The 18,539-nt window shown below is 43.6% G+C and overlaps 1 protein-coding gene across 2 annotated transcripts in view; it reads right to left on the reverse strand.

Annotated features, from left to right (window-relative positions):
* The window catches only part of ARMH3 (armadillo like helical domain containing 3), a 128,042-nt gene that overhangs the window by 75,050 nt on the left and 34,453 nt on the right, over window positions 1-18,539 (reverse strand). For both annotated transcript variants that reach the window (XM_078772521.1, XM_078772522.1), the window contains exons 6-12: window positions 17,440-17,514; window positions 15,050-15,136; window positions 13,161-13,217; window positions 6,932-6,975; window positions 6,562-6,622; window positions 6,394-6,440; window positions 4,923-4,998 (exon numbers count right to left, since the gene is read on the reverse strand). In XM_078772521.1, coding sequence (XP_078628647.1) covers window positions 4,923-4,998; window positions 6,394-6,440; window positions 6,562-6,622; window positions 6,932-6,975; window positions 13,161-13,217; window positions 15,050-15,136; window positions 17,440-17,514 — 447 coding nt within the window. The remainder of the gene's footprint in view (window positions 1-4,922; window positions 4,999-6,393; window positions 6,441-6,561; window positions 6,623-6,931; window positions 6,976-13,160; window positions 13,218-15,049; window positions 15,137-17,439; window positions 17,515-18,539) is intronic.

Raw genomic sequence — 18,539 nt, forward strand, 5'->3', positions numbered from 1 at the left:
TAGGGGATACGCAATACCTTCGTCCAGGCAGATTGCATAGGTAGTGTGCTCCAACTGTCATGAAGAAGAAGAAACCTCGATGTATCATAAGTAGGAAATTTGTGCAGACCGGATGTCGGGTAAGCTTGTATCTTCGTCCCCAACAGAGGGGTGGAGCTTGTTAATTAGCGAGGGATTATGGGTATCTAATTCCCTGTTTGTAATTGCCTCTGTAATGTTTTCCTGTGTTCATTACGACACTGCACCACACGCATCTCGTAAGAAATCGGCCATTAATCACACCAATTAAAAACCAACCGGAAACGAGGCATCAAGCGCTACCGCTGATAACACCGACTTGGTGAGCGCACAGGCAAAGGCAGTGCTGTGAGCCACACACTGAGGGGCAGTGTTTGGACCAGGATTACATTGGCACAAAGACTGGTAAGATGGGACTATGGGATTGGTGAAGCAGGAACGGATGACGTCAGCCCCGTGGACAAAACAATTGGAACGGCGGACATTTTCCCTTCCGATTCTGGATCCCATAGCGAACGGTCGCATTTTAGCTATCTCAGCGGTGACATCCTCTTGGTTCCCACTCTTGGTGATATATTTTAGAGCGTGCAGTCGCATTGTTTCCCTTTCGCACCGCACGTCCTTGCTCGAGTCCTGGTGTTCGGGGAAGACGGACGCATCCGTGCTTTTCATTATCTTTTCTTGGTCCGGGCGAACGGTTCGAGCGGCCGCATTGTCCTTTTTTTGGCTCGTTGGTGCTGGCAGTGCGGCGACTGGGTGCGCCGAGAGGCTGCGGTGCTGTATAAAGAACACGAGGACGAGCGAGGGTTGCTCGAATCGTGCTCGGCGGCCGGAGTGGTTGAGCTGCGCACGCCAATGCCTATTTCCCACGCACTGACTTTGCGCCAATGCGCGTTTCTCCGCATGGACCTCCGGGGCCCGTTCGCAGAATTATGAGATTCAAGTGCAGCTAAGAGCTAAGTGCTACACAGGAATACATATTTATTTTCCAATTATTTTATCCTTTGTCTGTATATGAGTCTGTGTGTGGGGGCGATCCAATTTAGGCAAATAGTTTCATTAATCGTGCATTTTCTTTGTTACTGGCATTTTGGTTTATAAAGCCGGCATTTTCTTGTACATTTTAAACCTGTGTGGGTTGAATTAATTTTTGCAGGTTTGAGGACTGCCGGTGGGATCCGTGAAGGTAAGCGCTCTTCGGTCTCTTCTCCCCACACGTATTCTCTGCTATATTTTGAGTGAACGCTTCAGAGTTAAAACTCGTTCGGAAATCTGTTTCCTTGGAAGATTTTAATCACCAGGAACACGACATTTGGTGTCAGGAGTTTGGGATGCAAACCTCAAACACTCAGTGTCTGAAGGTTGCGAGTTCGACACCCGCTGAGGGCAAATTGCGCTCAGCATTTGGAATAAAAACTAATCGTAGTACCGGGGTGTCCACATTTTGTAGCAATTGGTGTATGAAGAGCAACATCACGTTTTCTAAAAATGAAAAAATATCCATTTCTGAGGTAAAAATACGCACGAGCGAGTGAGATGGCCGAGCGGGTTGGGGATCCCGAAGAGTATGGAAGTGAGCCGGAGATAGAGGGGTTAGAGGACAGGAGTGGAACCTCCCCCGTCCTGAGCGTTCGAACCCCCTCCCCCAGAATGTCGGGACCTGGAACGGCTGCGATGTCTGACCCGGTGTTGTTGCAAATATTGAATACAATGAATGAAATGAAGGCCGAGGGTGAACAATTGAAGGGAGATATGAAGGGAATGAGTGAGAAAATGAATGCTCAGAGTGAGTGATTGGAAAACAAAATTGATCGATTGAAGGGAGAATTGAAGGGACAAATTAAGGGAATGGAAAATAAAATTGATGTATTGGAGGGAAAGATAGAGGGAATGAACAAACAAATGAGTGAACAAGGGAATGAGATAAGGGAGATGAATGAACAATTTGAGAGAAAAATTGAGGAAATAACACAAGAGCTGGGGGAACGATTTGATAAAATAGAGGGGAAAATGGATAGTCAAATTACGGACAGGCTGGGTGAACTCGGGGTCAAATTAGAGACGAAATTCAGGGAGATGGAGTAGGTAATGGTAGTAGAATTTGAATCAAAAAGGGAGGAATTTACATTAAAAATAGAAGAGGACCGAGACCCAGGCTGTCCGAATGGGGGAAAAGTTGGAAGAAAGAATAGGGGCCACTAATATCAGAATTGATAAAGTAAATGACGACATGGAAGGTTATCGGGGCCGTGTAGATGCCAGAATGCGACAACAGGTAGAGGAATGGGGACTCTTCAAACAACAGCGGGTTGAATTGGCTGAGGAGGTAAAGGGGTTGGAAGCCCATGTAACAGAACAGGAGCAGGTGTTTATTGGTAAAGGCCTGTGGAGCCCCAAATGACTGATGAAAGGGTGAGTGATTTGATGCAGGAGGAACTGGAGACCTGGGACAATACCATCAAAGGAGAGGTTGCTCGAGTCCAAAAGATTCTGAGGGAAAAGGTGAGTCGGTCCATTAAGCATCTCCATGCCGAGATTAAGATGACCAAGGGGACCCTCACCACGAGCCACATATGGGCACCAGAGGCTACGAAAATGAATTCCCAGTTGGGTGGGGGGGGGGGGGGGGGGGGTGTTATGGCCCCGAGCTGGACTCTGATTATGGAAGTGTCAGGGAATAGAGCCTTGGAAAAGCTGGTCCCCATAATAAATTTGGAACAGCTGCAGGGAGGGGCATAAGAATCCGAGGAAGGGGTTGTTACCTGCAGCTGCAGTTATTGGGCACGTGAGGCCAAAATTTTCAAAAGCAAATTTAAAATCAAATTTAAATAGGAGTTTAATTTGGCACAGCCTTGGAGGGAAAATCATATTTATTCTGTGTGGACAAACAGAAACAAACAGACAAACCGACTCAAATGCAATGCCCTCTCCTCAGGCGAGGAGAGCAACAATTTTAAACCTCCACATGCACTGTCTCGATGCAAGAGCTCTTATTCGTGAGCTCTTACTTGAGGTATCATTCAGCATAGTACGTGCTGTGGTTACGACGTTTACCCTGATCAGACAATCAGGTAACTTGCATTTATATATACTAGGGCATGCCCGTACTATATATAAGCTAGGACGTGCCCGTACGTGGGTGCCCGTTCCTTGCCAAAAAAAAAAAAAAAAAAAAAATTTGTGTAGGGGTGTGTGTGTGTAAACATCCTAGGGCGTGCCCGTACGTGGGTGCAAAAAAACATGCGTGCAAACAACAACAACAAAAAAAAACTTTGAAACCACGTGGCAGTAACGACCACAGAACCCCCCCCCCCCCTCTATTTACATGAATGGTTTGGTCCATTCGCAACGACCACAGAACCCCCCCCCCCTCTATTTACATGCAATGGTTTGGTCCAAAGCGAACGGTTTGGTCCATTCGATGTGATTCGATGATTCGATGTGAATGGTTTGGTCCATTCGCAACGACCACAGAACCCCCCCCTCTATTTACATGAATGGTTTGGTCCATTCGCAAAGCCCTCTGCAAGCTCTCTGATTGGTTGAATCGTTTTTTGGACATAGCTCGGTAAGTAATTGTCCGATTAATATGAAACCTTGAAAAGGCACATCCTCGGGTCCCCAGCAATATACCTGGCAAGTTAAAAGTATATCGGACCCGTGGTTGTCGAGAAACAGCGGTCACAGACAAACGTACAAACGTACAGACAGAGATTACTGGAATTATAGATAGATATACTGTATATAGATATTTATTCCAAATTTTTCTTCTTTAATGGACCTAATCATTCCCACTTTCTTGTGTAGTCTAACTGGAGTGATCGGTTCCATCAGAAAGCTTTCACGAACTTCGACTAAAGGCAATTTGTAATTACCCCACGCACACATAGGGAAAAGTAGGGTTAAGCAATTGATTCACTTATCTGTCTGCCCTGTTTAATCGTTAGTTTATGATCAAGGAGCAACTCAATTTTTATTGAATGTTATATTTTGAACACGAATCGGAAAACAAACCTGTTGTTGAGTAGTACTTTGACTGAATTTGTCCTGATCGCACATGCACAGAGAGGAGCGAGATTTATTATTTTTTTTCACTCTCTTTGCCTGTCTGGCAGACAAACAAAATTGAAAATCATTCCAAACAGGAAACTTCCTGTTTTTAAGGTCAGAGGACACAAGCAACAGGCACGAAAAACTAATGTGACGTGTTAAATAAGGTGGTGTAAAAGGCAGTGCGCGTCAACAGCAGTAAATGCCTGACATTTTTTTATACGGCCTTTGAAGCCACAATCACCTTTAACATATAATTTCTGACAAAATATTTATTTCAATTGAATTACATTCTTGAACACTGCAGAACAAAAGTTGAGTTTTTGGCACTTTCAAAATCTTTTCATTTATCAGAAGTTGGACAAAATCAAAAGGGTCACCCCACCTTAACGGTATCCCATCAATATTCTTGAAGTTTCTTAAAAGGTTTAGATTCAAATAGAATGTTGTACATTCTTCATTTATCCCTTTTCCTTAGCATCGCGACAATCTCATTCCACGATGGGATGCACGTGCAGGTCCCACTAATTAATAGATGGTCTTTTGAACACAAGATCGTTTTGGGTGTGAGTGGAGTTTTGACTGATATTCAACACCAGATGTATTTCCACACGATTTAATTTAATAGTTGAAACTTAAAACGAAATTATCAAAAACGTACAATATGTCATTCTACCCCCCGTGTGGTTTTCTTATTCGTTGCGGTGATCCTCTCCCTCTCCACCTTCGGGGTTTTGATTCCCTGCGGAGATCCTCTATCATTCTGCACCAATGGGGGTTTTCCTCCATGCGGAGATCCTCTCTATCTCCATCACTGGCAGTTCAGAGGGAAAGTAAAATAGCGAAGCACTTACATGTGCCAGCACTGCAATGAAGTTCCTGTTCAGATGGACTGCCTCGTACAACGCCAGAAGAAGCGATTCATTGGTGCTGGAGAAAAAAAAATTTGTTACAACAAATTACAACTTCATTGTTACAACAAAATTTGTTACAAACATGATTACAAAACACTTGTTGATGTACACAAGACAGCCAGCTTATAACTCTCATTAAGCCTGATCGGACAAATGACAAATACCCATAGTACGATCATCTAATAGTGCCACCTTTTCCGTTCCAAAAGGTCTTGATTTAATTTAATACCACACATTGATCAATGATAGTATACATTGATAAACACACAAGATACCCTTGCGTTAAAGAGTAAATTGAAACCGGACGATCCGTGGGTGCAAAGGGTTAAAAATGCTAAAAGCCATTTTCCCTTCAGGCAATTAATCAGTTTCTGCCCGGACATTAATCACAAAACTGGATTATACGGAGAAAAACGTCCACACTGCCAATTGCCTTTGAAAAGGTCAAAATGACAAAAAGTAAAAGCGTTGGAACATGGTAGGTGTTTTACAGCATCATCCCTCACCGTCATCCTCCAAAAATAACTAGGCCTCAACTCTAAATGTACGGCTTGTTTATTTAAAAAAAAAAAAAAAAAAAAAAAAAATGCTGCCAATGCAATTTGCACAAAATGCAAAATAAACAAAGACAAACCAAACTGGTTACAAGCAAATCAAATCGGTAACAAATCAATAATCACACACTGTGGTATTGTAGTTGGAGGTTCGAACCCGACCCCGCACTGAGTCATAGAAACAATAAAAATGGTACAACTGTTGCTTCCTCTGTCGACACTCAGTATTCAGAGAATGGGGTATTGGGGTATGGATAAACCCCATCTTGGTTCGCATGCCATGGGGGTGATGGGACAGTTAGAGAGTCTTATGGGGCCAGGGGAGTTTGTCTGTCATCATTGAATGTCTTGGTTTGTATGTGTGTGCACCATTTTTATACAACAGCTCCTCCATGAGCCTTACACCCCATAATATGCATCTTTTTGTGTGCAGTCTATGGCTGTTGGTTTGCTCCCTTCCTGGGAGCGTGGCTGCGCCGCTGATGCAGTGCCCCCTGCTGGTTTTGCCAAGAATTAGTAATTTTTTCATGATGCTGACAATAGCATGCCTACTCGTCAGGAAGGACGCCGTGTGATCTTTAAAGATCCACCAACGAATGCTGGCACACGGGACGCCCCTTTAACATCCATCCAGGGGTGGCACACACTGATGAATTTCCTTGCCTATGAAACAGTGGGACGACCCACACTGGACAGTTGAGGCGACTGTTATCTCAAGGCCATCCTGTCAGCCTGACCCAATAATAAATAACTTTATAAACAGCTTGAAGAAGAAATGAAAATTAGAAGCAAAATACTCAAAAATTCCGTACAAGACAAATCACATCAAGCGATTCGGGAGCGATCGAAATGCTCACCGTGGAGAAAGTTTCTCTTCAGCTTCACCTATAAACATGTTTCCAACCTGGTCACATGGGGCACCGGATGAGAGAAATGCTCCGAGTGAAGTCAACGACTATTCATCGTCACTCAACCAAAAAAACCCCAATCATTTCCCATGTTGTCAAATACATGCACAAACCCACAATGTTTGTAATGGTGGAGAAGATTCCACCTTGAGCTTCATCTTCCTTGGACTTGTAATGCCTAAAAAGCCAAACACGAACCAGAGATGCATCAACATGTTCAACCTGGAATAATAACTCAAACCTCAAATTATCAGGAAGGCTTGAAGCACGGAGAGGGAAATGGCCACACACCCACTCAGCCTTTTTGAACATGCATATGAGTGTCATATAAAGGATGAGGTTTGGAACTTAATCAAGGTTTCCTCAAATCATCTGATGCCCAGGCCACACACACCGACACTAACCAACCGAGATTCCGCAAGTGATGAAAAAGAAAATGGGACAAAAGGGAGGAAACAAATGAAGGAGCACTTCCACACATACCGACCTGTTATATTCACAGAGCGTTCTTGACAATACCAGTCCCATGCCCTGAAACGAACCGATACACACGTAATTATAACACCTGACCTCATATTGACAACAGGACATTAGAGGTGAGGAAATGGCACAAAGGACGTTCGATGGTAAGCGCATCGATCGCTCAGTAGACCAACCAAACAGTTTACCATCCAAGGAATCGACAATTATAATTTGTAAAGGAAGGAAATATCCAAAGCCTATCAATTTGGAATAATTAACGAATACGGCACAATAATCACGCTCGGACACCCAACAATGGCCATAATGCATGTGGACTAATCCAGATCACTTCATTTGTGGGTGAAACCATGTGTCTGTGCAGTCCAGATGAAGCTAAAGTGACATGGCCTACAATTAAAACTCCACCATCTTCCCAACAATGTTTTTGATGCAATAATTGATGGATATCTCCATTGAACAAGTTGGATGTGGTGGTTCTTTGAAGGAAGGAGGATTTGGCTGTTAATATTCATAACCCTAGGCCTGATCAACGCAATCACAACTAAAACGACACTAGGTAGAGCGCATACCTCCGCCAGGCTGAACAGTTTATGTTTTCTATCCCACTGATAGGCCGGATCTGCATTCGGACTTGAACCAAAATCTAATCAGTTCGTTTTTGTCACCAACACAACAACAACAACAGGCATTTTAAGGCTTTTCCCTGCTAGGGACCCATGACAATCTTCTCCATTTTGCCCAATTTTCTACATGACAATTTTATATTTTTGCCCTATATTTCTTTCTATATTGTCACCGAACCAACGGATTCACCTAGCTTTGTCATAATCCGTCCATGACTTTTTGAGACATCCTGCTGCTGACAGGCAAATGGGGTGAAAACATAACCTCCGTCCACCTTTTTTGGCGAAAGAAAAATGCCTCAAGAGTCAAAGTATCTCTTTTGGTAGCGTGCTCACCATCGACCTATCCGGATTGGGCTCCACTCCCATTGGGTTCTGACAGAAGCTACGAGTAAAAAACACACAAAAACGTTCGAATGGAATCTTTTTCAGAAGGGGGTGCGATGCCATCCTTCTCATGTGCCTTTTGGTCGTGGACGTTAATAGACCCCACAGCATCTCTCAAAAAGGAGAAGGCCATTGTATTCTCGAATCATGGCTCAATTGCCTTGCTTATTGGTTATCTGTAGTGCAGTGATGGGGGTGTGAATATGGGATGAGCATGATGGGACAAATGTCCTTCTAATGCCAAAATTTCCTCGATTAAACTAATTATTGACAAACATCTGCATTGTTCAAAGTCAAAGCTTCCAGCATTTAGCGTGTTCATCGTGAATTAATACACATCAATTTAAGTTAATCCAGTAAAGAGATTTAAAAAAGGAGAATAGATTTGTTCAAATCGAAATTTCCAATCACTCACCTGACTTGATTACAGACAGGACTTGTTAAAGCCCACACCAACACACAAAAGGGCTTGTTACAGTCCATACTCCCCTCTCACTCCTCCTCCTCAAAGCGTCCTCCCCGCTTCTTCCCCCTTCAAACTTTCACCTTCATCTCCCTCAACCTTCTGCCTCACTCTTCCCCCTCCTCAAATAACACCTCACTGCACCTCACCCAATCACCATCAAACCTTTTGTCCGCCCCATTCTTCCCTTTCTCCAAGCTATTCTGAAATCTCTGACACACCTTCAACAGCTCTCCCGACCTCTTCCTCCTCTTCCACATCTTACCCTACTGCTCCCACCCCCCCCCCCCCACCCCTGTTCTGTATCAGATGCTCCCCCTTCCTCTTCTTTAACAGTATGGACCTCAAACATCCAGGCCTTCACTCAAACTTGACTGATCTCTCCATACAGGTTGCTTCTGACAAACCAGACATGATCTGCTTAACAGAAACTTTCCTCCTTCATGATGTCTCTGATTCCTTGGTGTCTCTCCCAGGTTACTCCCTCCTCCGGTATGATAGACCTGAGCCTCGTCCTGGAGGTGGGGTTGCTATCTTTAAAAAAAAAACTCTTCCTCACTCGCCCTGCACTGCCCTCTCTCCACCTCACCTCCAGGAATACCTTTGGCTATGGCTTCCCCTTCGCTCCCACCTTTTGTTCATATGTGTGTTGTACCGTCCACCAAACAGTGATGACTCCATCTACATCTCGCTGTCTGATAATATGGACCAACTTCTATCTACCCATCCCAACTCTCTCTTCATCATATGTGGTGATTTCAATTGTCACCATGCCAGCTGGTTGGGTGTGGGTACCTCTCTCACCAGCCATGGCTCTTCAGCAAAGGACTTCTGTGACTCACTGGGACTGACACAATCTGTCAATTTCCCGACCGGATCTCAGTCAACGGAGCATCTTCTCTTCTGGACTTGGTTATGACTAACTTCCCTGAAAATGTCTGCTGCTCTTCTTCTGCTCCAATCGGCTCATCTGATCATGTGCTTGTTAAAGTGGACATCTCTCTGACCATTCTCAGAGAGACTCCTCAGCGTCGACGAGTCTGGCATTTCACTCAGGCCAACTGGCACGGTCTTCAAGCAGCCATCAATCATCTGGACTGGTCTCCCATCTCTACCGCCTCTGACATCAACTCATCCTGGGAATTCTTCCAAAGTAAATTGCTCTCTCTCATGCACAGATTTATCCCATCTCGTCTTCAGTTGTCATACCCTTCCTCCCGTCCATGGTACACGGGATCTTGTGGTGAGGCTATTGCCCAGAAACAACTTGCTTTCGTCTCCTGGAAATCAAATCCAACGAAGGAAATCTCATTTCCTTTCACAAAGCCCGAAACAAGTGTGTGTCCACCCTCAGGAGAGCCAGGAAACAATATCTCTCCGTTCTCAGGACCGAACTCTCTTATCTGTCTCCCTCTTCCAAATCCTGGTGGCGTCTGGTCAAATCTGTTTCGGGTGTTTGTTCCCCCTCCATCCCCTCCCTCACCTCAAACGGCCACACGGCTGACTCCGCACGTGAAAAAGCTGAATGCCTCAACTATGTGTTTGCCTCTAAATCTTGTGTCCCAAACCCATCCCTCTCTGTACCCACCGTACCCATTCGTACCCAGCTGCTCCTGGACTCTGTGTCCTTTCCTCCTGACAAGGTGAAAAAGTTTCTGTCAACCCTCGACTCTGATTCTGCAACTGGACCTCATGGCATCAGCCCACGGGTCCTAAAATCCTGTTCTTCCGCTCTTTCACTCCCTCTCTCTGTTCTCTTCACCCTCTCTTTTGCACAAGGTCATCTTCCATCTGCTTGGAAATCTGCCAACTTCACCACTTTGCACAAAAAAGGTGCAAAAACAGATCCCAGCAACTACAGACCAATCAGCCTTCTCTCAATTATCAGCAAAGTCATGGAATCCATCATTGCTTCAGATATGAAACCTTTCCTCTTCTCCAATGGCTTTATCTCTGATCATCAATTTTGTTTCAGACCTGGTCACTCTACTCTGGCCATGCTGCTTCTGCTTTCTCAACAATGGATGGAGGTCCTCAATGCCAAACAGGAAATTAGAGCCGTCTCCCTTGACATATCACATGCCTTCGATACGGTCTGGCACCCGCTCTGCTCACCAAACTCTCCTCTTTTGGTATCCATGGAAATCTCCACGCATGGCTGGCGGACTACCTCTCTAGTTGTAATCAACATGTGGCCCTGAATGTGTTTCTCTCATCTCCTCTTCCTGTTCAGGCTGGAGTTCCCCAAGGCAGTGTTCTGGGCCCTGTGCTTTTTCTGGTCTTCATCAATGATCTCTCTGACTCTCTGGAAAATCCTCTCTATCTCTTTGCTGATGACTCTACTCTCTGTCGCTCCATTCTTCATCCCTCAGATCGGCAGTCTGCAGCCTCCTCACTCTCTGCAGACCTGGACAAAATCACAGACTGGGCAAACAAGTGGAACATGTCTTTCAATCCTGACAAATCTCAAACTCTTACCATGTCTCTCCGAAAAGACCGACTGGACAACCCTCCCATCCACTTTCTGAATAATCCTCTCCAAGAAGTTCTGTCACTCAAGCTTTTGGGTCTCACTATCTGCCATGATCTTTCCTGGGAAAACCACATTTCAAATCTGGCCTCCAAAGCCAGTCGCCGACTGGGCATCCTCCGTCGTGCGAAGTCCTTCCTTGGCACACCTGAGCTCACCACATACAAGGCTTTCATCCGCAGCTCAATGGAATACTGCTCTCCTCTCTGGGCTGGTGCTCCTGCCTCACACCTAGCTCGTCTTCACGCTGTTGAAACCAAATCATTTCAGAATCATTGGAATCTCTCGCGATGAAGCTAACTCCAAGGGCCTTTCACTCACTCACCGCAGGCAGGTTGGTGGTCTTTCCGTCTTCTACCGACTCCTCTCTGGCCTTGCCCCCCCCCCCCCCAGCTCTCTCTGGGCTGTGTCCCGCAAATATTCCTTCAAGATCGCACAAGGTCGCACAAGATCTGCCTGCAACCCTCTTATGGTTAAACTGCCAAAATCAAGACTCTCTGCTCACCTTCACTCCTTCATTCCTCTTTCTGGAACAAACTCTGTAACAAACTCCCTCACTCTCTTCAATCCCACTCCACCCTCCAGGTCTTTAAAACAGCTGTTCACCACCATCTCTTATCTTCCCCCATCCAAAACCTTGATCTTTTCTACCCTCACTAATTTCACCCCAATCCCACTTTTTTGAAATAGCAACTTCTGTCCTGGAAGTCCTTGGTGTCCTTGGTGTCCTTGTGTTTTATACTTCTCCCCCCCCGCCCCCCCCCTTCCCACGCCTCCTCCCCCCCAAGCCCTCTCCCTTCCAAACATCTCCCTGCTCTCAAATGTTGTGTTTGTGTGCTTCCCCTTCTCTCCCCATCTTGTCTTCTGCTCCCTCTTTTTATATATTTTGTTTTGTCTGGTTGATTTGTTTGTGAAGTAAATGTCAGCTCTTTCACGAGCCTCGATTCAGTATACAAAAAAAAAACCAAAAAAAAAAAAACCCACAAACAGGCAGACCATACCTACAAACAAATGGGCTTGTTAAGGCCCATACCCACGAAAAATCTTTCAATCAAATTCAATAATAATAAGAACCACCTTCAGAAGCCATTTTTCCCCGCAGAGCAGTGGTTGGCCTTTTTTCGGCATCATGGCCCCTTTTTGAAGCAATGTTTTATGGCTGGATGCCCTTCCTGCCACCAACCCTGTTAGTTTCCCCTTGCGACACACACGGAATTACCAGTGAACTCGTACTCAACTTGCCGGCCTCGGAAGGATGACAGGCTGAGTCAACCCCCCTGGCATTAATTCAGCGATCGACCGGGATTCAAACCCAGGATCCTCGGATCCTAAGCCGGCACCCTAACCACTAAGCTAATACAAGGCTCTTCAATAAATTAAATAAGAATGGACAATAATTTTGCTCAATGAAGGCAATTTCATAACTTGTTGCAATGGAAGTCTGAAACACTGATGTTTTTCAGTGGCACGACAGACAAGAAGCTACAAACCACAAAACTGACTTCGAACGATTCACGTAGATGCTAAACAGAGCTCTTTTTCCCCCAACACTGCCCACATTTCATACCAACCTAATCTAATCCACTTGCACTTGGTTCAGCAACGAGTAACCACATACGAAGTTGTTGTTGTTGTGTTGCCCCAGTCAGTTCTGGTTGAACAGACCAGTGGCACAGAGAGAGCCGATCGATCTCATAGGAGCGGGCCGACCCAGGGATCCCTCACATACAAGATGTTGTGCTCTTGCCTACGTGAAGCCAGGACCACACAGTCTTCCATGACATGTTTTATTGTGTGTGGAGCGGCCTGGCAGTGGTTGCAGGTGGTGTCAGTGGTGTCGTCGTCTATGTTTGTCGTGTAAAAGTTGTGGGTGGTATCCACAGCGAATAGCTGAAAGGTAAACACGATTAGACCTGGGAAGTAATTTCTCTGTGTCATTGATGGATGCCAAGATACTGTTTGGGCCCAGTTTGTTTATTGCGTTTATGGTGATCTGGTGTGGGTGTGTTTTTTTGTAATTTCCGTTGTTTGGTAGGGGGGTATTAATGACACACACCAAGTTAACAGTGACAGTAAAAATTTGTGAAATAGTACAAATTTATTAAATCTTTTTGTTAGTTCTTTTGTTCGTCATGCATCTTCCCCCAAAATGGTGGTCTACCAGCGAATGGGATGGATGCCATGACGTCATAAAAACTATCAACACTGCAGTGGAGCAGCTTAAACTCACATTCAGAGCCATTTCATCGTCCAAAATGGATAGTTTCACGATGTAAGGATTCGCCGACTGATGGGTTTGGGGGTTGGGGTGGAAAAGAAAGAAAATGTTGAGGAGAAAAGTACACATCAATAATCGAGTCAAATTAAAGATAAATTGTACATCACAACAATCTCTGACACCTAACGATGATGCACTCTCCTAAAGCCGAATGCCCAATGAGACAGATTTTCAAAAGCCAAGTGACACCGAGTTGCCATCTTGTCAAAACGAACTCGGGTAAGATCACCGGGCTTCGGCTGCACCTACACAGGTGACTGGTCCGTCCAGGCATGAGGTTTGGCTGCACCTTGCTCCAAGTAGAATGTAGTCCTTGCTGTCCCATTCACATGTGCTCATCAGTATTTGTTCTGAACAATATGTTTTGCTGTGTGCAAAATCTCTCATTTGTTTTCAAAACGACTGAGGGGGAAGCAATAAGTATACACGAAAGACTTGGTCATTGGAGAACCTTGTGAAGAAATTTTTTGCAACATTGTTTTGGGACAACGCAAGCATTCCCGAAAGGACAAAGGCAAGCTTCACGAGGGATACACAACTACCATAGCAGGGACAAGCTGTAAGAGGGATACACAACTACCAGGGAGGGGACAAGCTGCGTGAGGGATACACAACTACCAGGGAGGGGACAAGCTGCATGAGGGATGACAACGACCATGGAGGGCAAGCTGCATGAAACGTAAACACATTGGGTGAGGAGATTTCTGAGAAGCATACCCACAGAACATGCTCTCCAGTCTCCATGCGTTTTCATGTTTTGGTTTTTCACGAGCAAGCTCAACTCTTGTAAATTTTTATCCCATCATGTGCAGTACACAAACTTCAGTTGCACATCGTTTCCTTGACCTTATAATGAGTCTCAGCAATGTGATGGGTGATAGTGACTCAGGCTTTGTGCACACCATGGACATGCCAAATCAGTCTCTAAAATTATTTACTGCATCCTCTTTATTTGTACTATTAAAACTTGTACATTTGTGTATCATTTATTTTACACGTCGTATTGCATGTCACGCGGCAATGTTTTTGACAGCTTAGCCACGATCCATGTCATGCTTTGCGTGTACCAAGGTTAGAATCCTGAATTTTGTATCAACATTAGTGGTGAATGTGAAGAAGAAGAGGAATTGAAGGTGTCGACCGCGAGGGGCTCGAGACCATTTAAGATCTGGCCACGCGAATGCTCGGGAGAGACTTGGCCTGCTGTGAGCCAAAGTCAGACAACGATTCATGCTGGTGAGAGAGAGAGAGAGAGAGAGAGAGAGAGAGAGAGAGAGAGTGAGAGTGTGAGAGTGTGAGAGTGTGAGAGTGTGAGAGTGTGAGAGTGTGAGAGTGTGAGAGTGTGAGAGTGTGAGAGTGTGAGAGTGTGAGAGTGTGAGAGTGTGAGAGAGAGAGAGAGAGAGAGAGAGAGAGAGAGAGAGAGAGAGAGAGAGAGAGAGAGAGAGAGAGAGAGAGAGAGAGAGAGAGAGAAAGAACTCCGTGAGAGGGCTCGATTGTATTACCTCGCTTAATATTTGTAGTCTATTCGCTTTAATATACTCTTGTGGTATTTGCATGTGTTTCTTAGACCCTGCTTGATTCAAGTTTAATAAAGCCTGATATTGACCAAAGGCTTCTCCATCATTCATTGCAACATTAATGCTTAAAATATAATGAAAATGAAACTACAATTCAGCACACATGCCCACCAACAGTAGAATTTAGTAAATTTCTGAATCGAGAGAGAATTCCAACAAAGATTGGAAATGCAACAATGGATAAGATGTCACAATGGGCCTATTCCGAGCCCTCCAGTGCTAATTTAACAAAGTGCAAGTCAAAGGGTATAATATCGAACACACCTCATACTTGCGGTAGTTCACCAGCAACGCCAGCAACACAACAGCATCATAACCCAGGTGCTGCTGAATTTGAGCGCTTGACAAGATCTGGAAATTCCAAAAATATGCAGTATGCACCTTACACAGGTAGCAGACATTTGGAGGCTCACATGCCATCTCCGATGTAAAACTCGATAATTAGAGATGTGGATTAAACCTCAAACATTATAAATCATTTAGCTTCCCCATTAAATAAAACACCAAGTGCAGATACATTCAGAGTGCATCGCTCTCATGCCAAATAAATAAAGAACATATCCTCCAGTGTGCTGCATGGCCGAGGCACCGAAGGTACCCGGCAATGACGTCATGCAGTGCCTGGAGATGGCAAAGGAAAGGAGCGGTGCACAAAAAGCAAATGTCCAAATGAGGCAGCTTGTGAAAAGTGACATTATAAATAGCTCTCTCCCCTATATAGAGAGGAATATGGCTAAACTACACATCCCAAAAAAACCCAACTAGAATCACTTCTCAGAGTAGCACAGCAAATGCGAGTTATTGCACACCGCTCCATTCCTATTGACTTGAAATTTGAAGAGGATTTGCATGTGTGGTCGCCGAATTCAACCACCAAGTATTTTTGGGGTCAACATGGGCCAAGTTTGTAAAATCCTCAATTTTCATCAGATTGATTTGAAATTTTAAGAGGATTTGCATATCTGGTCACTGAATTCAACCACCAACTAGTTGAGGTCAACATCGGCCAAAAGGTCAATATAGACCAGAAATCTAAAATCCCCAATTTTCATCCGATTGACTTGAAATTTTAAGAGGATTTGCATACCGGGTTACTGAATCCAACAAAAGTATTTTTTTTAGGTCAACATAGGCCAAAAGGTCAAGAAAGGCCAAGTTTCTAAAATCCTAAATTTTCATCCAATTCACTTGAAATTTGAAGAGGATTTCCATATATGGACACTGAATTCAACCACCAAGTATTTTTGAGGCCAAAACCATCAACCACCAACATAGGCCAAAAGGTCAACATAGGCCGAATTTCTAAAAACCTCAATTTTCATCCGATTGACTTGAAAATTGAAGATTTGCAAATTGAGTCACTAAATGGGGAAACAAAAACTATTTTGAGGGCAAAAGGTCAAAAGTCAACGAAGTCAAACTTATAAAATCAATTTTCATCTGCAAAATCGTCACTTCATCGCATTGACTCGAGCTTTGATCAAGATCGTCAATTTTAATCTTAATCAAATGGACAATTTACTGTATCAATGACGACCTTTTTTGAGGAGAGGGGGGAGGATTTTGCAAGCATCGTGCTCTGCATGACGTCTTCTTGTTTGTTTGTTTGTTTGTTGTACACCGCTCCTTTGCTATGCCGTCTCCAGGTGCTGCATGACATCAGTGCCGGGCACCAAAGGGGGCCCGGCAATGACGGCGCTGAAAGGGAGTACTCAATTTTCACTCCGGTTTCTTGTTTTCTTGTTTGTTTGTCCGGGTGATATCTCAGCCATTCTTTGAGCTAGGAAGCTGAAATTTCGGCACAATAGAGCGCAAGTGCTTTGGTAAAAACAGTATTTTTTGTTTTTTGATTACTCAATTAATTACTTAATTATTATCGATTAATTAAGTACTTATTTATTTCCTTTCTCATCTGAGCAATATCTCAGGCACCCTTTGAGCTAGGAGGCTGATATTTGTACACGACAATGACCAAGTAATTTGGCTGTAAAGGGTATTTTTGATTTATTGATTAACTAATTAATCACTATTATTTACTTATTCGATTCATGACGTACTTTTTTTAAAGTTTGATTCGGATGAAACGGTGGTGGTTTCGGTATTTTATGAGCCAGTTGATTTATAATTTAATTATTTTACCATTATTATTTATTTCTTTTCATTATTAATCACTTATTTATTTTCTTTCTCATCTGGGAAATATCTCGGGCACCTTTTGAGCGAGGAACCTGATATTCGGACAAGCCAGTGACCAAGTGATGTGGCTATAAAGGATATTTTGATTGATTAATCAATTTATTATTTATTGATTGGTCAATTAATTATTATTTTTTGTTTAATGACTTATTTAATTAATTTTCAAAAAGTTACAGCTTCAGATGAAACACTGGTGGGTATGCGATTAGCCAATTGACGAAGAAATTATTTTATGATTATTATTTATCGATTTTAATTATGCAATAAATCAATTATTGTACACCTCTCCCTCCCAATACTGTCTCTATGTGCTGCTGGGTGGTATCACTGGGCGCCCCCGACAATGCCGTGAGTGGGAAGATATTATATATTTATTTGGCATGTTGGCGGTGTACTTTAAATGCATCTGTACTTGTTAATGAATTGTTTACAAAAGCAAAAAGTGCATGCTGACTTACCTGTACGATGGCTTCAAAAATGCTGTTAATCATTATGTATTCCAGAATGGTGTTTTGACTTATATTGCCCGTCACCTGTGAAGAACAAAAAAAGGGGAGAGTGGTATTGCAGGGATGGGCAAAAACGAAACCTAAATAAAACAAGAAAAAGAGCAACCGGAGATTGCAAACCCTCGCCAGGATGTATTTTCAGTGGTTTTTAAGGCTTTTGTGTTAAAACAAATATGGCGACCGAACCACGTGACCGATGGCTTCATTATGTTTTTTCCTAAACTAATTTATTCCGAGATTATGCTCAAGAAATTTCATCTTGATCGATGAAGTTTTGTACTTGTCGAATTATGACGTCATAATGGAGGCACCTATGACATCATCATTAACATATTTTATTCCCCATGGAGACTTCTTTACAATGAGCCACGTCTCAATTTTTTCTATTCAGCGATTTCGGAGATATAGAGGTGCAAAGTTTTTCGGTTTTTCCAAGATGGCGGCCGAACCACGTGACCTATGACGTCATAATTATCATTTATAAACTACAGGTGGAGTTGCACCTATGGTGAAAATTCCCGGTCAATCGGACCAACGGTTGCAGAGAAAATCATATTTATTCTGTGCGGACAAACAAACAGACAAACGGACTCAAATGCAATACCCTCTCCACTGGCGAGGGTAACAAGAAAGAGCAATCAAAGATTGCAGACCCTCACCAGGAAGTGTTTTGCGGTTTTGTCCTCGGGGTCATTTGGGTCTTTAAGGACGTTATGGTTCTAAAAGATGTTGGAGTTTGAAAGGATCTTAGGAGTCTTAAATGGATTATAAAGGGTTATAAAATATATATGGTTAAAAGGGGTCTTCAAGGGGGTTAGGGTTCTAAACACTCTGAAGGGTTTTTGGGATCTTAGAGTCATCTTCATGGGGCTCGGGTTGTAAAGGGTTCGGGTTAGGGTCTAATGCAATGAATACACATGCTCACGTTTTGTGCGGACAAAAAAATAAAAACAAAAAACAAACAGACAGACATACACAAATGCAATACCCTCTCTTCCTCTGGTGAGGGGATTAAATACAAAAACCATGGTTCTAAATATTCAGAATCT

The sequence above is a fragment of the Myxine glutinosa genome, chromosome 2 (genome assembly GCF_964187855.1).
Source record: "Myxine glutinosa chromosome 2, kmMyxGlut1.1, whole genome shotgun sequence".
Classification (NCBI taxonomy): domain Eukaryota; kingdom Metazoa; phylum Chordata; class Myxini; order Myxiniformes; family Myxinidae; genus Myxine; species Myxine glutinosa.